The following is a 21827-nucleotide window of genomic DNA, read 5'->3' as shown; positions in this document are numbered from 1 at the left end:
ATGGATAAGAAAGAAGAAGAAAGGGTGAAGAAGGAAGGACAACTACTAACGGAGTAACGACAAGAGATGGGAAATAAAAACTACATATAATGCTAATTATGTGAGTTAGCAAAAAAAAAAAAAAGTAATACCTTTTTAGATATTTACATCTTCTGCCACTAGAGAAACAATTTTTTTTTTTAAACCTAGCTGCGAATATCATTATAGAAGATCAATTTCCGCCAAAGTTGTTAAGGTTTGGGGGAAAGGACCAAAAGAAATAATTTCACTACTACCTTTAGTATCCCATCGTGCAACACTATGGGCTAGAGTATTAGCCGCACGCTTAATATGAGAAAAACAAAAGAAATTAAAACAGGAAGCCAATCTAGATATATCATCATGCAATAGGAAGATAGGAGAGAAACCCTTTGCTTTCGACTTTAATGCATTCACCACATTCACTACGTCTGATTCAAGATGGACAATCTTTTTTCATTGACAATCTTATTTACGGACAATAAATATATTTGTATTGAATTTATAGATTATTAATAGCAATAAAAGATTCTTAGTACTGCTTTAATATTATTTGCTAAGAATGATTTTTATTTAATATATTTTAGTCAAACGGATTTAATTTATAGTACAGAATAGAAAATATCTTTATGTAGTACTCCCTCCATTTTTTTTTTTTAAATGCATCACTTGAGAATTTGCATTATTCATATGTTACATTTGACTTAATTTTTTCACTACTATATAATTTATAAACATGGTCATGTAATATATTGTTGGATTTGTTACAATGTCTACTATCATAATATAATTTTGTTATAATTTTTACTAATATCTAATTAAAGATATTAATGGTCAAAATTGTGTCTCGACAAGTGTGAAAACTCAAGTGATGCATTTAAAAAACAACAGAGGGAGTATTGGATTAAATTGACATAAAGCATCGAAAATATTTTATGTTACATTATAGTGAGTATGTATAAAAATATCCTACACTTTTTCTGACACATGAATCATTAATAATTAATTCATCGTTGACTTTTTTTTCTTACCCATTCATATTATTTTTAGATTAAAACTACACAAAAAAAATAAAACAATAAAAATGTCAAACTTCAATAATATTATTATTGTCCACCCATACAAAGTATTTAATAATAGAGTTTTTCTAAGCTATGCCCCCCAAGTTTTTCGGTTTCTAAGTTGTACCCATGCATTTTCAAAGTTATAAGTTGTGCCCTCCACCTCACGATATTTTATAAACAATACCCTTTGACAACCGTATCCGTTAACAAAAGTTAAGTTATTTTATCAAAAATGGTGTCGTGGCGTCATTAATTTGACATACACGTGTCTCGTTCTAATTGGTTTAACACCTTAAAAAAAATTAAAAATCAGAAAATAAAATAATAAAAAAAAAAAGGTTATTGTTAACATCAAAGGTTATTGTTAATAAAAATTAGTAAGGTTGAGGGCACAGCTTAGACGTTTGAAAAGGCATGGGCACAACTTAAAAACCGAAGAAGTTTGGGGACATAACTTAGAAAAACCCTTAATAATAAGATAACATTAAAACATATACAAAAAATAACACATGTCATTTCATACGCAAAAGTTTTGAGCCTAAACCTTTTTGAAATAAAGTTTTAGTAATAATTGTGCATGGCACAGTTCTTAAGCTTGTAATTGACTAGAATTAACCCAAATATGAAGTAACCTAAATCGAAATTATCTAATACAAGAAAGGAAAATTGGCTTAAAATAATCCCAACTATTAACGGTGTGTGCAAAATAATACAACCTCAGCTATTTGCTTTTAGCGGTACCACCTTTAATATTATATGTGCAAAATAGTACGGCGGTCATCGGAAAAGGTATCTCGAGGAATATTCCATTCACATTTTTTTTATTATTCTAATTTTATATTGTATATTAAATATTTTATATTTTATATTAAATATGTTTTAATTGTTCCCCACCTTATTTTACTTGTTTGGTGAGTCAATTCCCCTTCCCACTTTCTATTTCGTCCTCTTCCAAAACATACCCATCAAAAAGCTCTGCTCTTTTTTTCATTTTTCTCAAAAATTTACGGCATACGAAGAATACTAACAAAGTTTTTGAACGAAATTCTTCAAATATCAACAACAATTGGAACCTGTGCAATATTGCAATCAAGGTATGTGATTTTTTTTAAAAAAATTTATGATATTCATTTTTAAATTTACTAATTAGGGCTTACTACCTTTTCCCCCATTTTTATTAAATATTTCCAAATATTTGTTTGAAGTTATCATGTTATTTTTGTTCACTGAGTTCGTATGACATTCAATATTTGACTTTTATATTGTTAAGTATGATAATTTTTGTGTGTAATGTGTTAACTAGTTTATGGATTGGTTGTTTGGTTGTAGTTCAAGATTGCCCCAGATAACTATGAATTAAAATGGCACCATGGTAGGAAATTCGTTAGGTCACCTCTAAGATATGTATGTGGGGAATGTGATTATGTGACTGTGGATCCTGATAAGTGTTCATATTTCAAGTTTGTTGGCATTGGGAATGATTTTCACTATGAGGGGAAAATGAACTTTTATTACTTGATACCGGGCGAAAAATTAGAACACGACTTGATGCAAATGCAAACTGATAAAGAGGCCTTAGAACTCATTAGACTTTTACAAATCCATAAAGTGGTTGATGTATACACTATTCATGGAGTTAATGACCTTGAAGTCATTGAGCTACTTCCTTCCAATGTCAATGCAAACAAAGCTCCATCTACTCAAGTTGATGTAGATGATGATGAGAGGTACATGTGGGAACTAATTACAGTAAGTTGGTCTGGCAAGTTGGTTTGAGATTTTCCACTGTTCAAAAATTTAAGGATGCAATGTTAGCTATGGAGTTAGTAATGGATACTCTTTAAGGTTTGGTATTGCAAATAAAAAGAAGAAAAAAGTGGCTGCAAAGTGTAAAGATGGTTGTAATTTTTTTGTATATGCATCATGGAGTAGCAAAAAGTGCACCTTATTTGTTAGGACAGTGGTTGATGATCACAAATGTAGAAGAAGTATGCTGAAGAGTTGTCAGGTTAAAAGTTCATGGATCGCAAAACAATTTTTACCCATATTTAAGAGAAATCCACATTGGCCTGCAAAAGAGCTAATTGAGTTAGTAAAAATGAATTATGGAGTTTGTGTGTCAAAATGGGTGGCTTATAGGGCAAAGGCTTCAACACGTAAATTACTTCATGGTAGTATGAAGCAACATTATGCAAAACTAGGTAGGTATATTGAAGAGTTGAAAAGGTCTAACCCAACAAGCCATTTTGAATTGGTAACTAATCCCAATATCACTAAAGGGCCACCCGTTTTCCAAAGATTCTTTGTATGTTTTGATGGCTTACGGAAGGGGTTCAAAGCAGGTTGTAGGAGGCTTCTACGCATAGATGGATGCTTTCTTAAAACCTTTTTAGGTTGTCAATTATTGAGTGCAATTGGAGGAGATGAAAATAATCAGATGTATCCCTTATGTTGGGCAGTAGTTGAAGGGGAAAATAACGACAGTTAGGAGTGGTTTCTTACTCAAGTGAAGCATTGCCTCAAAGGAACAAATGGGACAGGTTGGACAATTATCTTTGATCAACACAAGGTTAGTGCCTTAATCTGCTAGCTTTCAATTCTTTACACGAAAATATGTGTTTTTGTTTGTTATTCTTGTAGTATTATTATTGTTTTTGCTTAATTATGCAAAGTATTGTTACTGGGGTTGCTAAGGTGTACCCAAACGCTGATCACAAATTATGTGCTAGGCACATTTATGCAAACTGGAAGGTTGGGAATCATGGTGATGAGTTAAAACAATTGTTTTGGGCAGCAACGTGGGCTTACATTGAGACTGAGTTACTAAAAGAAATTGAGAGAGGTTTCTCCAAATATAGCGTTAGATTTTGAGCTCTATAATCCTACAAAATTTTGTAGAGCTTATATCTCGCCCTCATGTAAGTCGGATGTGGTTGTTAGCAATATGGTGGAAACTTTTAACGGGTACATACTTCAGGCTAGGTCAAAGCATATTATCGACATGTTAGAGGATATAAGGACTGCTTTAATGGAAAGGTTAGTTGTTAAGAAACTTGAGATGGAGAAAGTAAATGATGATATTTGTCCAAGACTTAGGACCAAGCTTGATAAAAACAAAGTAAAAGCAAGAAAATGTTATTCTCAAGCTTCAAACTTAAATGTGTTTCAAGTGACAAACCATCTTGATAAGTTCGTAGTGGACTTGAACATGAGAACTTGTACTTGCAAGCAATGGGATCTAACCGAATTGCCATGTGCCCATGTTATTTCAATGGCAACATGGTTAAAACACGATTGTGAGGAGTATGTTGATGCTTATTTACGTAAGGACGCCTATCTAAAGGCATATAATGTTTCTATCAACCCTTGTGTTAGTGAAAGGTTCTGGCCTGAAAAGGAGTTGCTGTTACAACCTCCGCCGATAAAAATCGGCCCTGGTAGACCAAGAAAATGTAGAAGAAAGCACCACCATGAAGACCAAAAAAAAAAACCCGAAAAACTCACAAAACATGGTATAGAAATGACTTATTCAATTTGCAAATCAAAGGCTCATAACAAAAGGAAATGCCCCTTGAAAGACCAACAAGTTGAAGCACAATTTAAAAGAGGAAGGGGTAGACTGAGGAAGGATGGTAGCTCAACTATTACTACTGCTAGTGTAGCGGAAACTGTAGCAGCACCTAACTCAGGAAGAGGAAGAGGAATAGGAAGAGGAAGGGGACGGGGAAGGGGAAGGGGAAAGGGTAGAGGAAATGGAGCCATGGTGAGTTTTTTGTAATTAGCTTAAACCATAAATTGCTGACTTCTTTTTCTTATATATTTGTTTTCATTTGTTGTTGTAGGTCCCAGTAGGAGTTGGAGTCTACCAAGCACCCAGTGGTGAACAACATATAAATGTAAGTAAATGTTTCTCATCACTCATTCTATGCTTATGTTTGTTTATTTTATGTAATGGTCTTATGGACAATTATTTATTCTTAATATGTCTTTTATATATGCATCCAACCAACACAAACAGGTTTCAACGCATGCTCAGAAGCAAAGGCAAAGAAAAAGCAAGTTTTATGGATGATGGAGGACCAATTCCAACTCAAGACTCTTATAACAAAAACTAAGGGCTTTAGTTGTTCTTTATAAATATTTTTTTGTAACCTCCTAATTTAGAGGTTGTTTAAGTAGGAGGAAAATTTTATTTTGGATGGTAAATGTGGGGAAATTTTTGGATATTTTAAACAATTTAAAAACTAATTATATCAATATAATAATGCATTTAAAAATTAAATTAATATTTAATACTCCCTTTGTATTTTTTTAAAAGCATCACTTGAGTTTTCACACTTGTCGAGACACAACTTTGATCATTAATATCTTTAACTAGACATTAGTAAAAATTATAACAAAATTATATTATGATAGTAGACATTGTAAGAAATCCAACAATATATTACATGACCATGTTTATAAATTATATAGTAGTGAAAAAATTAAGTCAAATGTAACATATGAATAGTGCAAATTCTCAAGTGATGCATTTAAAAAAACGGAGGGAGTACCATATTAACAATGCAAAAAAAAAATTAGAGCATTATTAGTTTGGATGGGTGTGTTTTGGAAGAGGATGAAATGGAAAGTCAGAGGGGGAATTGTCTCGCCAAACAAGTAACATGAGGTGGACAATAATTAATAACATATTTTTCTTAAATAAAGGATTTAATTTTTAATATAAAATTAAAATAATAAAAAATGTGAACGGAATATTCTTCGGGATAGCTTTTCCGGTGACCGCCGTACTATTTTGCACATATAGTATAAAAGGTGGTACCACTAATAGCAAATAGCTGAGATGGTATTATTTTGCACACACCGTTGATAGTTGGGATTATTTTAAGCCAATTTTCCTACAAGAAATGACAACTTGAGTTAATTGATCCAAATCTGACACTAAAACAACCCAAGCTAATTCGACCCTATTTTTTTACGAAGTATAATTTTTATTTTGTTTTTCTTTTTTTTTTAAAGAAATTTGCATAATTAACGCATTCCTTTTCTTTATTTGTTTCTCCCCTCTTCTTATACTGTAACAAGTTGGTGAAAACCAACAAGTGCTAGATATATTACAAGATCAAAGATCCATGTTGCCACAAGATTTTAAAAGGCTAAATTGGTAATTTAAAGGTAAGTTACTTAGACTCGACCAGATCCAAACTTGACTTGAAATCTCGAGCCGTTATGAAATGTCTTGATCCAAAAAGACATGAAATTTCCCCCAAATTTTAACATACACCATGGTGCATGTAAAACCGTGTGCTCCAACCAATAGCAGACCAACATTATTCTCTCTTCTTAAAATTTTCTCTCTCCTCTCTTCTCCTTCCTCACACTTTCCTAATTTATGATTTCCTCTCTCCTCTATTTCCTCTCTCCTCTATATTCTCTCTCTTAAATTTATTCATTATTATTTTGTTTTTGATTTAATTCCTTCATCACCATTGTTATCAGCATAAATTGAATTTCTTCATTTCATCCTCTTACAATTTCCTAATTTCTTATTTCTCTCTCATCTATTTTTCTCTCTCTTAAATTCATTCATTATTTTGTTGTTAATTTAATTCTTTCATCACTATTGTTAATCACAATAGATTAGTTTCAAATTTGGTTTTCTTAAAGCTTCAATTTGAAGCTTTGTTAATGGAGTTCCTACAATGAAGTGAAGTTAAAAATGGCGGACTTGAGGAGGAGAAGGTGGTTAAGACGACGAAGATGATTATTTCCTGATGAGATTCCATTATCTAAATCACCATGGCTAGGTTTGAATTTCGGAATATGTAGATTTTATATTCTTTTGATTTAATTTTTTAGTGATATTTGTGTATTATATTATGAACAATTCTGTTTTTAGTTATATTTTGGTATTTTGAACATTTTAAGTTAAAAATATGAATGTATGATACGTTTCCAATAAATATATATTTTTACTGACATATTTTTTGGAATTATGAACATCTTAATTATAATTCTGAACATGTGATACATTACTTGTGAGCTTTTTTTTAGATCTACGTATTTTGTAATCATTTTCTTTTTTTTTAAAAAAAAATTGGCATTCTGTACTTTATAATTTATATTATTTGAACATGTGATTCTTTGCATTCGATTTATATATTTTTAAAACCTTTTTAAATATTGTAATTATGAACAAATTAGGTTAGATATCTGAACATGTATGTGTTTTTTTTATGAACATTTGAGTTAGATAAATATATGAACGTAAGTTAATTTGGGTTAAGGAATTATATATGAACCTATATTTCAAATGAACATTTAATACATTAATGAACATATAAGAATTTATAATGAATTAATATGATCTATTTTTCTTTAAATATTATATAACTAATGTTTTAATAGTTTCTAAAAATGAAAATATAAATATGAACGTAACACTATTAGAATTTGAACATATAATTTTTGAGAATAAATATTGAAATTTTTAATCATAATTATTGCATTATTTTATAATGAGCGTCAATAAATATGAACGTGACAGAATTTCGAATTTGAACATTTATTATTTGAAAATGAACATTGATATTTTTAATCATATTTATTTCATTATTTTATAACGAGCGTCAATAAATATGAACATGATAGAATTTCGAATTTGAACATTTATTATTTGAAAATGAACATTGAAAATTTAAATATGAAGACCAATTTTTTAAAAGAAGTTTGACTGGCTCGGGATAATTCAATTGTTTTGTAATAAAAATGAACATTTAGTGCATATAAAATGAACATTAAGTTATAAAATATGAACATACAAAATGGGATGTTCATGGTCATTTTTGTGAAGTGTTTCATATTTTTATGCAAAATGTTCATTTTTTGTAAAGTGTTCATATTTTTTTTTACTAAATGTTCACATTATAATCGTGGTGCACCTAATTCTAGGTGCACCATGGGCACATAATAACTATTGATGAAATCTCAACTCAAAACTTGATTAGTTACAGACCTTAACATACATGAAACAAAAATTGACCAGAACTCAACCACATAATTAACCCAAAATAACCCGACCCAAACAACTCAGGGTTCGTTTGGCATCGTTGTGGTTTTCTGTTTTTTGGTTTTTTGTTTTTTAAAAGTATATTATATATGTCACATAATGAATCAAAAAATATTTAGACTCATTAAAATCATGATAATTTTGAAAACTGACAACAGAAAAGTGGAAACACCTTTTTCTTGTTTCCTGTTTTTGGTTTTTAGTTTTCAAAAAAACAGGCAACAGAAAACCAAAAGTGATACCAAACAAGCCCTCAATTACCAGGTTTTCTAATCACCAAATAAGTTGAACTAAACATAGCGATAGCAATACTAAGCTACAAAGTACGATAGTTAAAATTCTTCCTCCGTTTTTAAATACTTGTTCCACTTTCTATTTCCGACTGTTTTTAAATAGTTGCTCCATTTCCTAATATGAAAAGTTTTTACAATATTTAATTCTTTTCTCTCAACTAGTGGACCAAAATAAATGATATTTGATTAATTTTATATTGTCTCTCCTCCAATTTTTTCAATTACTTTTATATTTTTTCAATTTTTTATTCTTCTTCATACCTCGCTATTTTTATATTTTATTATTTTTTCCAGTTTTTGCTAAAATTCTGCGCATGAAAAAATGGAACAAGAATTTAAAAACCGAGGGAGTAACATCATCAGTAGGCCGTAGCATCAAAGTGCGGTAAGCATATACGGAGTACCAAAGTTGAAAACCGTTGGTTACGCTTACGCATACACCAGAAACATCCACCACTCCTCTCCTTTTTTTCCAGTCTTCCATTACATCAGCAAACCAACAACAACTCTGTTTTCTCACGCATTTTCTCTCTCTTCCTACAACAATGGAGAATGGCGTAGTAACCGCCGATCAATCATCGTCTTCTTCAGCGGTGATATTCATGGGAACAGGTTGTTCAAGTGCTGTACCAAATGCAATGTGCTTGATCCAACCTTCTGATCCTCCTTGCACCGTTTGTTCTCAGTCTTTGCTCATTCCTCCCGATCAAAACCCTAATTATCGGTACATTTCTTGTTTTTCTTGCTCAATTTTGTATTGCTCTTTCAATTTTGCTTGATTCTTAGTCTTTCCTTTTGCGTTTTTTAGGTAATAGATCTGCGTTAGTTTGTTGTATTTTGTTTGAATTTTACTATTTTAATTGTGGTAGTGATTTCATTGAAGTTGGGAGTTTACGCCATTGTCAGATCACTGTTAAATTATGTATACTGGAGTTTGATCTCACTGTGATATGGAATTATGGAGTGTTATAGTAATTATATAATGTGCATGATTAGTTAGGGACCTTGATAGTTTGATATTAAACAGTTGAATGTGGAATCGCCTTGGATAGAGATTTTAATCACATATTTGTACTATATTACTTGTTCAAAACTTTTACGGTCCGTTGGCAGGAGTTAATAAATGGTGGTAGTGGTAATGATTTTATATACAAAGTACTTGTATATGTTTTTGTGAAGGAGTTCTTCCTTAAATAACTTTCCTAAATTTTCATTACCATTGATTATTGTTTTAAAGGTGGTGGTAATTGAAATTTAAGAAAAACCTTTATCTGGGGATGGAGTTTCATTACCATAACATTACCATCTCTAAGATATATGACCACTTACCAAACGGATTATTCAGGCATCTCAGAATATAAGTTTTTTTAATGATAACATAATTTTCTCGGGGCATTGATGCTAGGAGTAGTGAAGGTCGTAATATATCTTGTTTTACTAATAGCCAACATTTACATTGAAATTATTGCTTTTGGATAGTACAAGCTGAGTTGAATTAATAACTTAGGTTTAAGTGATAAGCGATAACGTCTTTTGTGTAAGTATGTTTCCATCAACTTCTGAATTTAGAGAAAATTATACCTTCCTGTTATTTGTAATAATGTGGCAACTAATGACATATTCACAGGTGATAGTTTACTGGTAAGATGGATTGACTAGATACATGACAATGATGGCCCCTAGTGCAAGAGTATCAGTTTAGTCTTCTTTGGAACTAAGAGCAATATGCTTTTTCTTTTTAAATAATCATGTGGTTGTTGAGGATATATTTTCTCAAGAAGTTATATAATTGGGAAATTAGAGGATTTAGAGCTTATTATGATTCATGGTGGTGGGTTGAGACTTGAGACAATGGTAATAGAAACTTAGTGCTAGGGAAGCGTAGCATTTGTGGATCACTTGTCGTTATAATGTGATGTCTTAGGGACTACTTACTATTTTTATCTTTCATTGAAGGTAATTAGTTGATAGTTGGAACTTGGAAGAGAGATGGATAGAGTGACTTTAGAAGTTTTTGTAGTAAGGTGAGTAAAGAATTAGTTCCGGGTGTTCTTTTCCTGCAGGTTAACAAGTAGAGGAAAGTAATGGGATCAGTAGGCATTAGTCTGTTGTCTATCTTTGTTAACTCAATCGATTAAAATAGATGTTTTAGCTATGGAAATTATCATAAGATTATGAGTATGGAAATGCATGATTTCTAATGTGCATTTTAACTTGATGGAATTTGCTGGATTCGCAATGTTCTTGTTCTCTCCTTTGACAAAGATATGTATAATAAAAAACTTATACATAGGAAGAGGGGAGAGGGAAGTGTACTATCTCATGCCTTGTTCGTTTACTGTAAACAGCTGCAGAGATTTAAATCCTTCAGAACTTAATGATTTCTCCACTGCTACTAGCTATAAGAATTAAAGATAAGTGGAATTCTTCACCTCCTTGCTCTTCTGGACCTCCTTTATCATCCCTTTTCTAATTATTATCCATATCACTGAAGTTGCCATTAACCTTTTGTCATGTTTTCTTCTCTCCATAAACTGTAAGTTTAAGAAATGAAAGCTTATTCTTTATCTTTGTTGCATGGCTGGACTTCTCGTTATTGTAAGAAATTGACAATAAATTATCATGAGTTTATGTTCTTGGTATTGCACCCTTAGAGTCATTTTTGAATATTAAAGTAATTGCTAAGGTATATTAAGGCATGGTATTTAATTTTACTTGTATCCGATTTCCAGGGGCAATACATCTCTCCTTATTGACTATTGTCAAAACGATGGTGCGCATAGTTATATCCTGATTGATATTGGCAAGACATTCCGAGAGGCAGTTCTTCGGTGGTTCACCTTCCACAAAATTCCACGGGTTGATTCTGTGAGTTCTTACACTTGAATCTTGAAATCATTGATGTGCTTACTATTAATCATATGAACCTTGTACAGAATTCTTAAACTTTCAAAAGAAGTCTTTTTCTTGTTATCTTGGGTGTCTCTATATCTTGTCTTTTTTTGTTTTATTCTTCCATTGTTATATAATTTGTTTGGTTTTTTGGGAATGAATGGGAGCTTTCTGGTTAATACGTGGCTAAGATTTTGATGGATTTTTTTATGCTGTAGAAAAAAAGAGGAACAGAAATTACATCTGATGGAAACCTGCAAAGGTTGATGGCATGTTTAATAAATTGCATCAAATAGAACTATAAGAATTTTAGCTTATACCCTGATTCAGTAGTTTGTTTCCTGCACTATTCACTACCAAATTACTCTAGAATATTTGGAGCTACATTCCAACCTTATAACTGCCAGGAATTATAATTTAATGTCATTATCCTATTTGCTGAAATCTAAGAAGTCAGTATTGGATCAACTGCAGATAATTCTGACGCATGAGCATGCCGATGCAATTCTTGGTCTGGATGACATACGAGCTGTGCAGCCATTTAGTCCCACAAATGATATTAGCCCGACTCCAATTTACCTCACCCAGGATTCTATGAATAGGTATGGAGTTTTCTTAAGTGCCACGATGAATATTCTAATGAATCTATTCACTTCCAAAGCTGTAGCTGTCTATGCCTCTTCTATTTTGGTGATCTCCCCTACTCCAATTTAATCTCTTGGTTGCATTAGGGCTTTCTATCTAGATTTGTGGCCTAGATAGTAAGACCACTCTCAAAAGGCGCTTCTGCTCCACATTTCTGATTTTTGATTGTGGAATTTTACTATAATACATGAGATGGGATGTTATTTTGCCATCATTATTCCCTTTTTTTTGTAAGAATGCCATCATTGTTCCTTATTCTCAATCTCTTCTCTTCATTAGAACGGAACTGCTACCTATCAGCTTCGACTTTCTGGTTTTTGTTAATCGAGTTACTGATATGAAGTTGCACTGGATACTCAATATACTTTAAGGGTGCCTTGGAAGTAAATATGCAAACTCAAGTGTCTTCCGTGTGAAAGAATGTTAGGTCTGGGAAGGTAGATTGGAGGGTTTTTTTTTCTCTGCTTGCTTTGGTTGACCTTTGGGTGACTTCCTGTAACTATGTACTCCATTCTTATTTCATAATTAGAATCACACAAATTATTAAGGGACGAAGACAACTTGACAAGTACACATGAATATGAAAGGCAGCACTTCTTTCTCATGCCAAGAATTCCTCTAAATCTGAACCTTAAGTCCTTAACCCTCATTATTAATTTTGTATTGTTCAGATAAATTTTGATGTGTTCAATCTGTTTGTAATCCCATCCACTATATCAATTTTGTTACTACTTGGGGTGTCAAGTTATAATGGTGATTGCTTAACTTATGTATGTAAAGTTACATCCTTTAGTTTTTTTATTTTTTATTTTTTATTATACTGTAATTGTACTATCTTGTATACTCTTATCATACCAAACTAAGATTGTTTCTTGTTATCTTGACATTTGACAGATGCAATGCTTAGTCAGATTGAACCAAATTCTAATACTTTGCTGCTCAGCCTGATAATCACCTTTTTGGTTGTTTCCTGTGACAGTGTGGCTGTAAAATTCCCTTACCTGGTTAAGAAAAAACTCAAAGAAGGCCAGGAGATAAGACGAGTTTCTCAGCTTGACTGGAATATAATCGAGAGCGATCATGAGAAACCTTTTTTTGCATCGGGCCTGCAATTTGCCCCCTTACCAGTAACTTGCTTCAATCAATCTCTTTTCCTTAATGCATTTAACTACTAGTACTACTACTCTCTACTGATTATTTCAATTGATATAGGTGATGCATGGTGAAGATTATGTTTCATTAGGATTTCTTTTTGGTCAGAATTGTGAAGTAGCTTACATATCGGATGTCTCACGTTTCATCCCAAGCACAGAGGCTCGTGAGTACTCTTTTGCCCTTTGATATAAATGCATCAATACACCTTATAGAGTATATAAACCAATCCTTGGTTTCAACCATTAGCTTAAGTTTTTGGTTGTATACTTGTATTGGTCGTTTAACATGGTATCAGAGCCAACGTGACACAAAGGTCACGAGTTCGAATCTCATCCACCCCCTCCTTTCAAAGTGGAATATTAAGCGTTGGGTATGGAGGGGCCAATGTTGCATCTACACTTCAATCCCAACGGGCTCTCATGTGAGGGTGCGTGATAGAGTATATAAACCAATCATGGGCTTCAACCATTAGCTTAAGCTTTGGTTGAATTAGTCCTTTAACAACACCTCACAACGACATATATAATCTTTCATTTCTTTATCTGAACTGAGCAAATATGTGTTTTATGACTGTTAACACTTAGATTCATTGAACTTTTGTCATCTCTTTCTTGCCCACTTTTAACAGCTGTCGTGACTTTACACTATAGGCCCTATGATAGTGAATTTAGACATTGGTTTTTGAATAAGCTAATATGAACAGTGTTTGAAAGCTGAAACAGCCCACTTACTTTTGAGTTTTGACAAACCTGAATGCCAACTGGAAAAGGATGGATTGTGCTGAATTGGACCATGAATAATTTAGTGTGTCTGTTTGGTTTTGCAAACGCCACTACTTGCATTAATTTGTAAGTTGATTTAATGGAAATTGTGATTAAACTATGGTTATTTTTTATTTTAAAAGCTTAGAGCATGACATGATTTCTGAGGCACAATATATGTATTACTAAATTTATTTAATTCTGAAAAAAAGAGGTTTGATTCTGAAAACAAGAGGTAATCCTTAGTTTGGTCCATTTATATGTGAAACCTCACTATTCCTTGTTAATTTCTGCATCTTGTACTCTGATATCACTTGTGTTATTCCCTATTGAAATGTCTTAATCAAGACTATATGGCATATTGATTGTGTACGTGTCTTTATGATTAGTAAGAGGACAAAATATATGTACCAATAAATTGGCTCTTTCTTCTTGATGTTCTCTGTAGCACTATGTGCATGCATTGAAATTAACGACTTAATTTCAGATAAATCGCAACTGTAGTCCAGACTCATAATTTAAATAAAATTGTACTGTGGGAACGGGAACCAAAGAAGGGATATTATAATACGAAGTATAAAGTATAGTTAGTGGGGTTATATAATTGCTAGTGGGATATTGAAACTATAAATAGTTAAGTCAAGTGGGGTTAATGAGAGAAACTAATCTGTAAGAAGGGCTAGAGGGAGGAAATAATAACAACATAGTAGTGGCTCCGTACGTGGTACTAAAGAAGGAAGTGTTGTTATTAATGAAAAAAACAAATGAAAATGGGTTTTGCAATTAATCAGAAATGAAAGGTGTACTTTATTCCCAAGCATGAGGTTTGAAATTCTATGGTTCTCTTTGAATACCTGTGTTTTGTCATGCATCACAATTTGTGTGGATTTGCTTGACCAGTATGGATTATTTGGGTTTTTAAATTGAAACTTGCTCATTTGGCAGTTATTTCAAAAAGTGGCGGTGGTCAGTTGGACCTTCTTATCTTGGATACCCTTTACAAGGTTAGTATGAGTCAAATTTGTTTGGAATTTCATTACTAGCTGTGATGGAGATGCTTTATAGATAGCTGTAGGCAAGAGTCTGATTACTAAAGTTGAACGAGCTTCTATTTAATGATTTTCGTTTTATATATTGCCATATTTTTATTGAGCAATAGCGGATCATGCAATGAAATGCATGTATATGAATTGTGTTACTTCATCCCTCCCTAATTATATATCGCACTTGCCAAGATTCCTTAAATGGATGTCCCAAAAAAGAGTTACTCTTTTGCCTTTAAAAGTGAAAATTTTCTCATTGCGTTCCCAGACTTTTTTCTTTCTTTCTTTCTATTTTATCTCTTTATCTACTATGTATTAATCTCTGTGCCATACTCAATCAGAAGGGAAAAGCATCTTGATGCAACAAGTAGATCTGAATAAAAAAAGATGTAAAAATACAACAGCCTAGAGGAAAGCACCACAGAGGTGACCCAACTGGGCAAAAAAATAGCAAACGCCTTGGAACAACTTGAAACTACTTTTTGAAATAGCAAAATGGTTTTGGGCAATTCAAATGTATTCATAAGTGCGTGGAATGAAAATCAGGTGGGACTGCAAAATGGCCGCAGGAAAGGGCTGGATAAAATTTTGGAGCACTACTGAAATCCGACAAAGAAGCCTCATATATTCAAGAACCACCCACTAACAACGTCACAACTCACAAACAGTGCAACACATGTCAGCCTGAAATTTTAGTATAATTAGACTACCAAAACATGGCTAGATTGAAATCTAAAGCAGAACTGGATTCAAGTTGAAATTCTTGAAAAATCTAAAAGAAGGGTAAGGCTATGGATGAAAACTTTCCTATATGAAGATCGTAGCTAAAAGATGAAATTAACGCAAGGGGAACAAAGCTACTTTGTTTATGAAGTATAGAAAAAGATGAAGGTAAATCTGAAGTAATCGGGACAAGTATATTAATGGCTAGTTGGGTGTGAAAGTGGAAGGAGATGCAAGGTAAGGGCACCATTGATATCTTTCATGAGTTTGTACATTTTCTGGTGTGATTGGAAAGACATAAGTTTCTCCTTTTATATGTTTTGACAAAGGAATAGTTGGGTGAAGGTTTTTGCATCTTACTAGTTCATGATATATTTTGAACATGTATAGTGATACTCTGACTATCTTAATTACTTCTTGCTTTTGCTTTGCTGTCCTATCCACTATTTCTGCTTTATAAATTATCAACTGTAAGAATAATTAGAAGAGCATAATTCAACCTAAGCTATTTCAAGCCACTATTTGTGAATGAAATGGCATTTTGATATGATTTTAACAATTTTTCTTTACTCTATTCACGTTCTTATTTTTGATCAATTAATTGATTTGGACAGCATTGAAAAAATTTGATAAAACTAGTCTTATTGTACTTTTTGCAGTCTTTCAGCCTTTTAGGTCATGCCATGACCAAAAACTTATGTTATTGTAAAAATTATGAAATTACAATTCCATACAATTATTTTCTGAAAATTTTAACATAATTTGTAGATTACTTTTTTTTTCTTTTTTCAAATATTGTCAACTTTGAAATCTGAAGATAAGCAAAGCAGCCCTTTTTTTGTTTTTTTTCCTCAGAACATGCTGGTTAGTGTATTAGAGAAATTTTTTTTTTTCCTCAGAACATGCTGGTTAGTGTTATGAACATGCTGGTTAGTGTTATGAACCTGAAGAAATGGGGAAATAGTGTTACGAATAAGTGTATAACTTGTGCAGAGTGGGACCTGACTTTGACAGTACTTTTGTTCTCAATGCCCGTCTTTTCTCCCCTTGATAAGGCATTATATGACCCGTTTGGTAGGTGCTAAAGTAGTATATAACACAATGAATTTGTATGTAATCTTATAAATAACTTTTTTGTGTCCAATAGTAATGAAACTTTGTCTTTAAACGACCAAATGTTTGTTTTTCTTTGTAAATATTCATTGCCAATCTGTACCACCTCTAAAGTCACAGTGGAAATTTATGAGAGTGATATTTGGGGTGGACAACCTTTACCTTGGTCATTGACATTGCTTTTCAATTAAATTTACATATACGAACTATCATTACAACCAGTTTATACCACCTGCCAATGGACCACTAGTCGAACGAATTAAATTAGCTGTGATCTAGCATCTTCTTTTTTGTTTATTACCTCCGGTTCGTATTATATGCAACTTTGGTGTATTATTTGTGAGTATAAATAATTCCAAAGTTGCATATAATATGAACCGGAGAACACTGACCTGGTGTATTATTTGGTGTATTATTTGGTGTATTATTTCATATAAATAATATGAAATGTTTACAATGTTTATGTGGTCCAAATTGCAAATCTGATCATTATCAGGCTCTAGTTTTGAATCATATTATAACAGAATTGATACCCAAGTGCAAGTAAATGAGAGAAACAAGGTTTCTCAAGGCTGGAACTTTCTGGTGCTTGGTGCTTGGTGCTTGTTTGATGTGTATCAAGGGAAGACACAGGTCCTACCATGATTCTTCCAGATCACATGAGCTCCAATCCAGTCATGTATTCTACACAAAAGTATATAAGTGGAAACTGAGATGACAAAAGTACTCTCAAGATGGTCTAGGACTCTGCTGTTAAACACAATCTGTAGTTTTCTCATGGCTATACAGCATGTACAAGATTGTGGGAAACATGTTCTGAAGTCTCATGCCAGACCACTGATTATGTTAATAAATACTTCCTCCGTTTGTTTTTAGCTGACACGTTTTGAGTTTGGCACTATTCACACATTCTCATTTGACCTTTTATGTTTTATACTCCCTTTGTCCCCAAATGATCTACCCTTATTCCATTTTAGGTGGTACTAAATGATGTACCCATTTCTTTTTTTACCATTTATGGGTATCATGAAATTACCCTTTTACCCTCATTTTTTTCTTGTATTTATTAGTTGATCTTTCTAAATTACCCTTTATTTTGCAAAATTATTTGTGCAAAAGTTAGCTTTCCTATGTGAATTTAACTTTTCCATGTACTTCTACTTCTTTCTCTCTCTACTTATTTTCCTGTGTGAATTTAGTTTTCCTATGTACTTCTATTACTTCCTCTTTTCCTTTTTTAATTCTCCTGAAATATGAGAAAAGGGTAGATCATTTGGGAACGGAGTGAGTATATAATAAGAAATATAGTTATGTGGGGTCTTATTAGATTCTCCTCGATTTATAATTTCAAAATGTCAAGTTTCCATGATATTTGCTTAATAATAATTAAATTATAATCGTGGATATCTTTTACCAAAACGGCTAATTTGACTAAAGTATTTACCAAAACGGCTAACTATGAATTTTAATTCCAAAACTAGCTATTTCTTTTTTTTTTCTTTTGAACCAATTTTGTTCAGGGTTCACTTTATTGAATATTTTTTTTTTTAATTTTGTTTTTTGGTTTTATTTTAATTTTGTTTTTAGAATTTTTTTAAGTTGGAAATTTTAACGATATACGAAAAACAAATATACTAATTTTTTTTGTCTAGATTGTATCATTTAAATTTGAAATTTCAAGTAGTATTGTTCTATCAACACTACCGCAAATTTATACAACGATAAGGGTTTTTAAGGTATTGCTCATCTTTTTCATGCCTATTAATTGTATACTTTTGTTAATGTCAGCTAATTTGAATATTTTTTAGTTTAATGTGTATAATAAATAAAATTTACATATATTTATGTGATATATAATGGTAGACAATGAATATGTTCTCAGTTGTTTTTTATTTATTTATTTATTTTTATTTTTTATTTATTTATTTTTTGTCAATTGGAAATCTGGAACAATTTTTTGAGTTTTTTTTTTTTTTTTTTTTTCTAATTTTTTTTTAAAATGTAGATGCTTGCACCTCTTAACAAAGTAGAGTCTCCACAGAATTGTTGCAAATATTTTATGTTGAATTTTATTTTTCAAATTAATGGGATTTTTTTTTTTTTTTTGGTGCAAAAGAGGGGAGAACCCCTAACAAAAGAAATCATACTAACAGAAATTAAAACAAAGAAAAGAAAACAAGCAAAATAGAAAACAAAAGCACACCCTACGAAAAACAAGCTAGCTACCCTCTATTGGATATCTTAAACTATGGCATTAGAATTTCCCCCTCCAAAAAAGAACAAAAAGCCAAAAAAAAAAAAAAAAAAAAAAAAAAAAAAAAAATCATTGAAAAATCCCATAAAGTGAACCAAACTACTTCAAAGGAAAATAAGAAATAAATAATTTCCTTCCAAGTTAATAAATTAGCTAGTTTTGGAACTTATATTGATAAGTAGCCGTTTTGATAAATAGTTTTATAAAAGTAGCCATTTTGATAAAAGATCCTATAATCGTTAAATTTGTGTATTGACTAGCATAATTAAACAAACATGTTAACTAAAAACAAAGAGGAAGTCATTATATACACCTTTATCACTGTATCATAAAGGTAAACTTTAGAAGTGTATACATGTATCTGACTCAACTATTTTCCAACTTTGATTTGCAGAAGGGGTCTCATAATACTCACTTTTGCTTCCCTCAGGTAATCTGCCTGTAGAATCCAACAATATGTTATGTGATCTTGGTTTTGTGCTATGTGATTTGACTAAAGTTGCCTTGGTTATCTTTAGACTCTTGATGCAGTGAAGAGAATCTGTCCCAAGCGTGCTCTGTTGATTGGAATGACCCATGAATTTGATCACCATACTGATAATGCCTATCTTGCTGAATGGTCAGAAAGGTAGTGGACTGCTATTCACTACTGTTCAATTCTCAACTGGGATACGATTTAGATAAAATGGTTGCAACTTCCATTTTTAGGAATTTCATTCTTTTATGAGGCCATTGTTTGTGCATAACCATTCATATTTTTTTGCACTGAGATCTATTGTGAACGTCTTTTATTCCTTTTTCCTAAATTAATATGCTATCTGTTTTGGACTCTGTTTTTGTTTACTTATACATATTGTTGAATTTGTTTTTGACAAATTCTTAAGACTATTTTAATTTGATTTCATCAATCTTATTCAGGGAGGGAATTCAGGTTCAACTAGCTCATGATGGTCTAAGAATCCCTATAGATCTTTGACAAGGTGAGATCTATAAGAAAGCCCCATACTCTCATGGTGAATCTTAATCAGCGACAACATCTAACTGGTTGTTTCTTGATAATATATGTGCAGGATGTTATATTTCTAAAGGAGTACTGAAAGTTTAGCTGTTTGGTTGACAATGCAGGTATTGGTTTTCTTTTTTGACAAAGTTCTACCTCCCATAAACTAAATAAGTTGCCATTTTTGCATGCAAAAAAATTCTCCTTGCCCCCTCGATAAGTTATTACTTCTTATGTCCAACCAAAAAGTTTATGCACCCCTCATAAATTGCACATTGTCTATGAATGGCAACTTCATGAAGTACAACCCTTCTGATGTGCAACATCATGGAAAATTGGAAAGGCAATTTTTGTGCATGCTATCAAATTACTTTCAAATTTTAAAGCAGCGTTGTAACTGGTATTGTTGCAGAACAGGTACAACTATACTTGCTTCTTATCTTCTTCGGTGGGCGAGCAGACATTCCGTTAATGCAGGTTATAGATTTTGGCTTTTCTACTAATCACATTAAGGCTTGAACTCAAGTTGGCATAATGAATACATTGTGCTTTTGGAGATCGACTCAAGTTTTTGATGGTGGTATTAACTGATTCCTTTTCCCCTGACCATTCGATTCAAGAGAGAATCAAAAGCTTCTGGGCTTGTGCGCTAGTCATGTATACACAATGTTTCCCAAAGATTATGGGCTTAAGTATAACTATATTCAAGTTTTCCCATTTGTTGATGTGATAACTTCTAGCAGGATAATACAACTGCAAATCACTTATCACATGCTTTTCATAAAATCAACTCATATGAGACCAAAAAAATAAAAGGTTAAATTGCTGATCTATGAGGTTATATTTGTATACTTCCTAAAAACTTCATTATTTTGTTCGCAGTTCTTGCTCAAATCTATCTTTACTTTAATCACAATATGAACAAGAAGGGCTTTTTTTTTTTCTCTTTCTTTTTCTTTTTTTTATAAAGAAAAATATGAAAAACAAATTTAATTACAAAAAAGTTTATAAATCTATCTATACTCTAGATTCACAACAGCTTGGAAAATAAATTGAGTAGACTGTACGAGTAGTCGAGTAGTGGACTGTACGAGTAGTCGAGCACACAGGCTAGTGCGACACCAAGCTGTGGGGCTACATGTATCATCAAGTTTTTGCGACCTGCAGAAGTCATTATAGTGATGGAAAAGGGCAAAAGGATTCGTAGAAGACATTCTTAGAGTGAAGGGCAGATGGATGTGTGCAACAAGGTCAAAGATAATTTGCTTCTCATTCTTGTACTCTAAATATGTAATTAGTGGCTCCATTTTGGGATTTGTAATTTTAACTAAAGAGCAAAACATAACAACAGTTGTTAAATTTGGAACACTCATCCAGTATGAGACAAAGATTCAAGTGCAAAAGTCCAACATAAAAGAAATTTAAATCTATGCATCCTTGGGGTCTTTCTCATACGCATCCTTAGGACTATGTGGAGGCTTGACATGAATCTTTTGTTCTTCCTCGTCAAAAGCATACCGAGTTAGATAATGTGCTACAAACTTCATTTCCCTTGGTATATATAGCTGAAGTTTGTTGAAGTTCATACTTGATGAACTGTAAACAGGAAGAATAGAGAAAATTGGAGAGAAAAAAAAGGAAAGATATTTTTATTAAGATGCAAGAAATGAATCAATCAATCAATTACAAGATATATATAAATATATATATATATATATATATATATATATATATATATATATATATATATATATATATATATATATATATATATATATATATATATATATATATATA

The 21827-nt window shown here is 32.0% G+C and overlaps 1 protein-coding gene across 5 annotated transcripts; it reads left to right on the top strand.

The window, feature by feature from the left end:
- The first annotated feature begins 8878 nt into the window (after positions 1–8878).
- Positions 8879–20883, top strand: LOC145580153 (putative hydrolase C777.06c). 5 transcript variants are annotated; one of them, XM_081637540.1, is made up of 11 exons: positions 8879–9168; positions 11177–11312; positions 11811–11938; positions 12961–13108; positions 13194–13299; positions 14843–14901; positions 19425–19460; positions 19549–19658; positions 19949–20010; positions 20101–20155; positions 20448–20883. In XM_081637540.1, the coding sequence occupies exons 1-9, from the start codon at positions 8990–8992 to the stop codon at positions 20004–20006; spliced, it is 960 nt and encodes a 319-aa protein (XP_081493666.1). In that variant the 5' UTR covers positions 8879–8989; the 3' UTR covers positions 20007–20010; positions 20101–20155; positions 20448–20883. The 5 variants fall into 5 exon arrangements, with proteins under 5 accessions (XP_081493666.1, XP_081493667.1, XP_081493669.1 ...); XM_081637541.1 differs by having other exon boundaries at positions 20443–20883; XM_081637543.1 differs by lacking the exons at positions 19949–20010; positions 20101–20155; positions 20448–20883 and adding an exon at positions 15487–15900 and having other exon boundaries at positions 19549–19645.
- Positions 20884–21827: the final 944 nt, after the last annotated feature.

Source organism: Chenopodium album, chromosome 14 (assembly GCF_948465745.1).
Source record: "Chenopodium album chromosome 14, dcCheAlbu1.1, whole genome shotgun sequence".
Taxonomy (NCBI): domain Eukaryota; kingdom Viridiplantae; phylum Streptophyta; class Magnoliopsida; order Caryophyllales; family Amaranthaceae; genus Chenopodium; species Chenopodium album.
The sequence above is the reverse complement of the archived record's forward strand: the minus strand, read 5'-3'. Positions and strand labels throughout refer to the sequence as shown.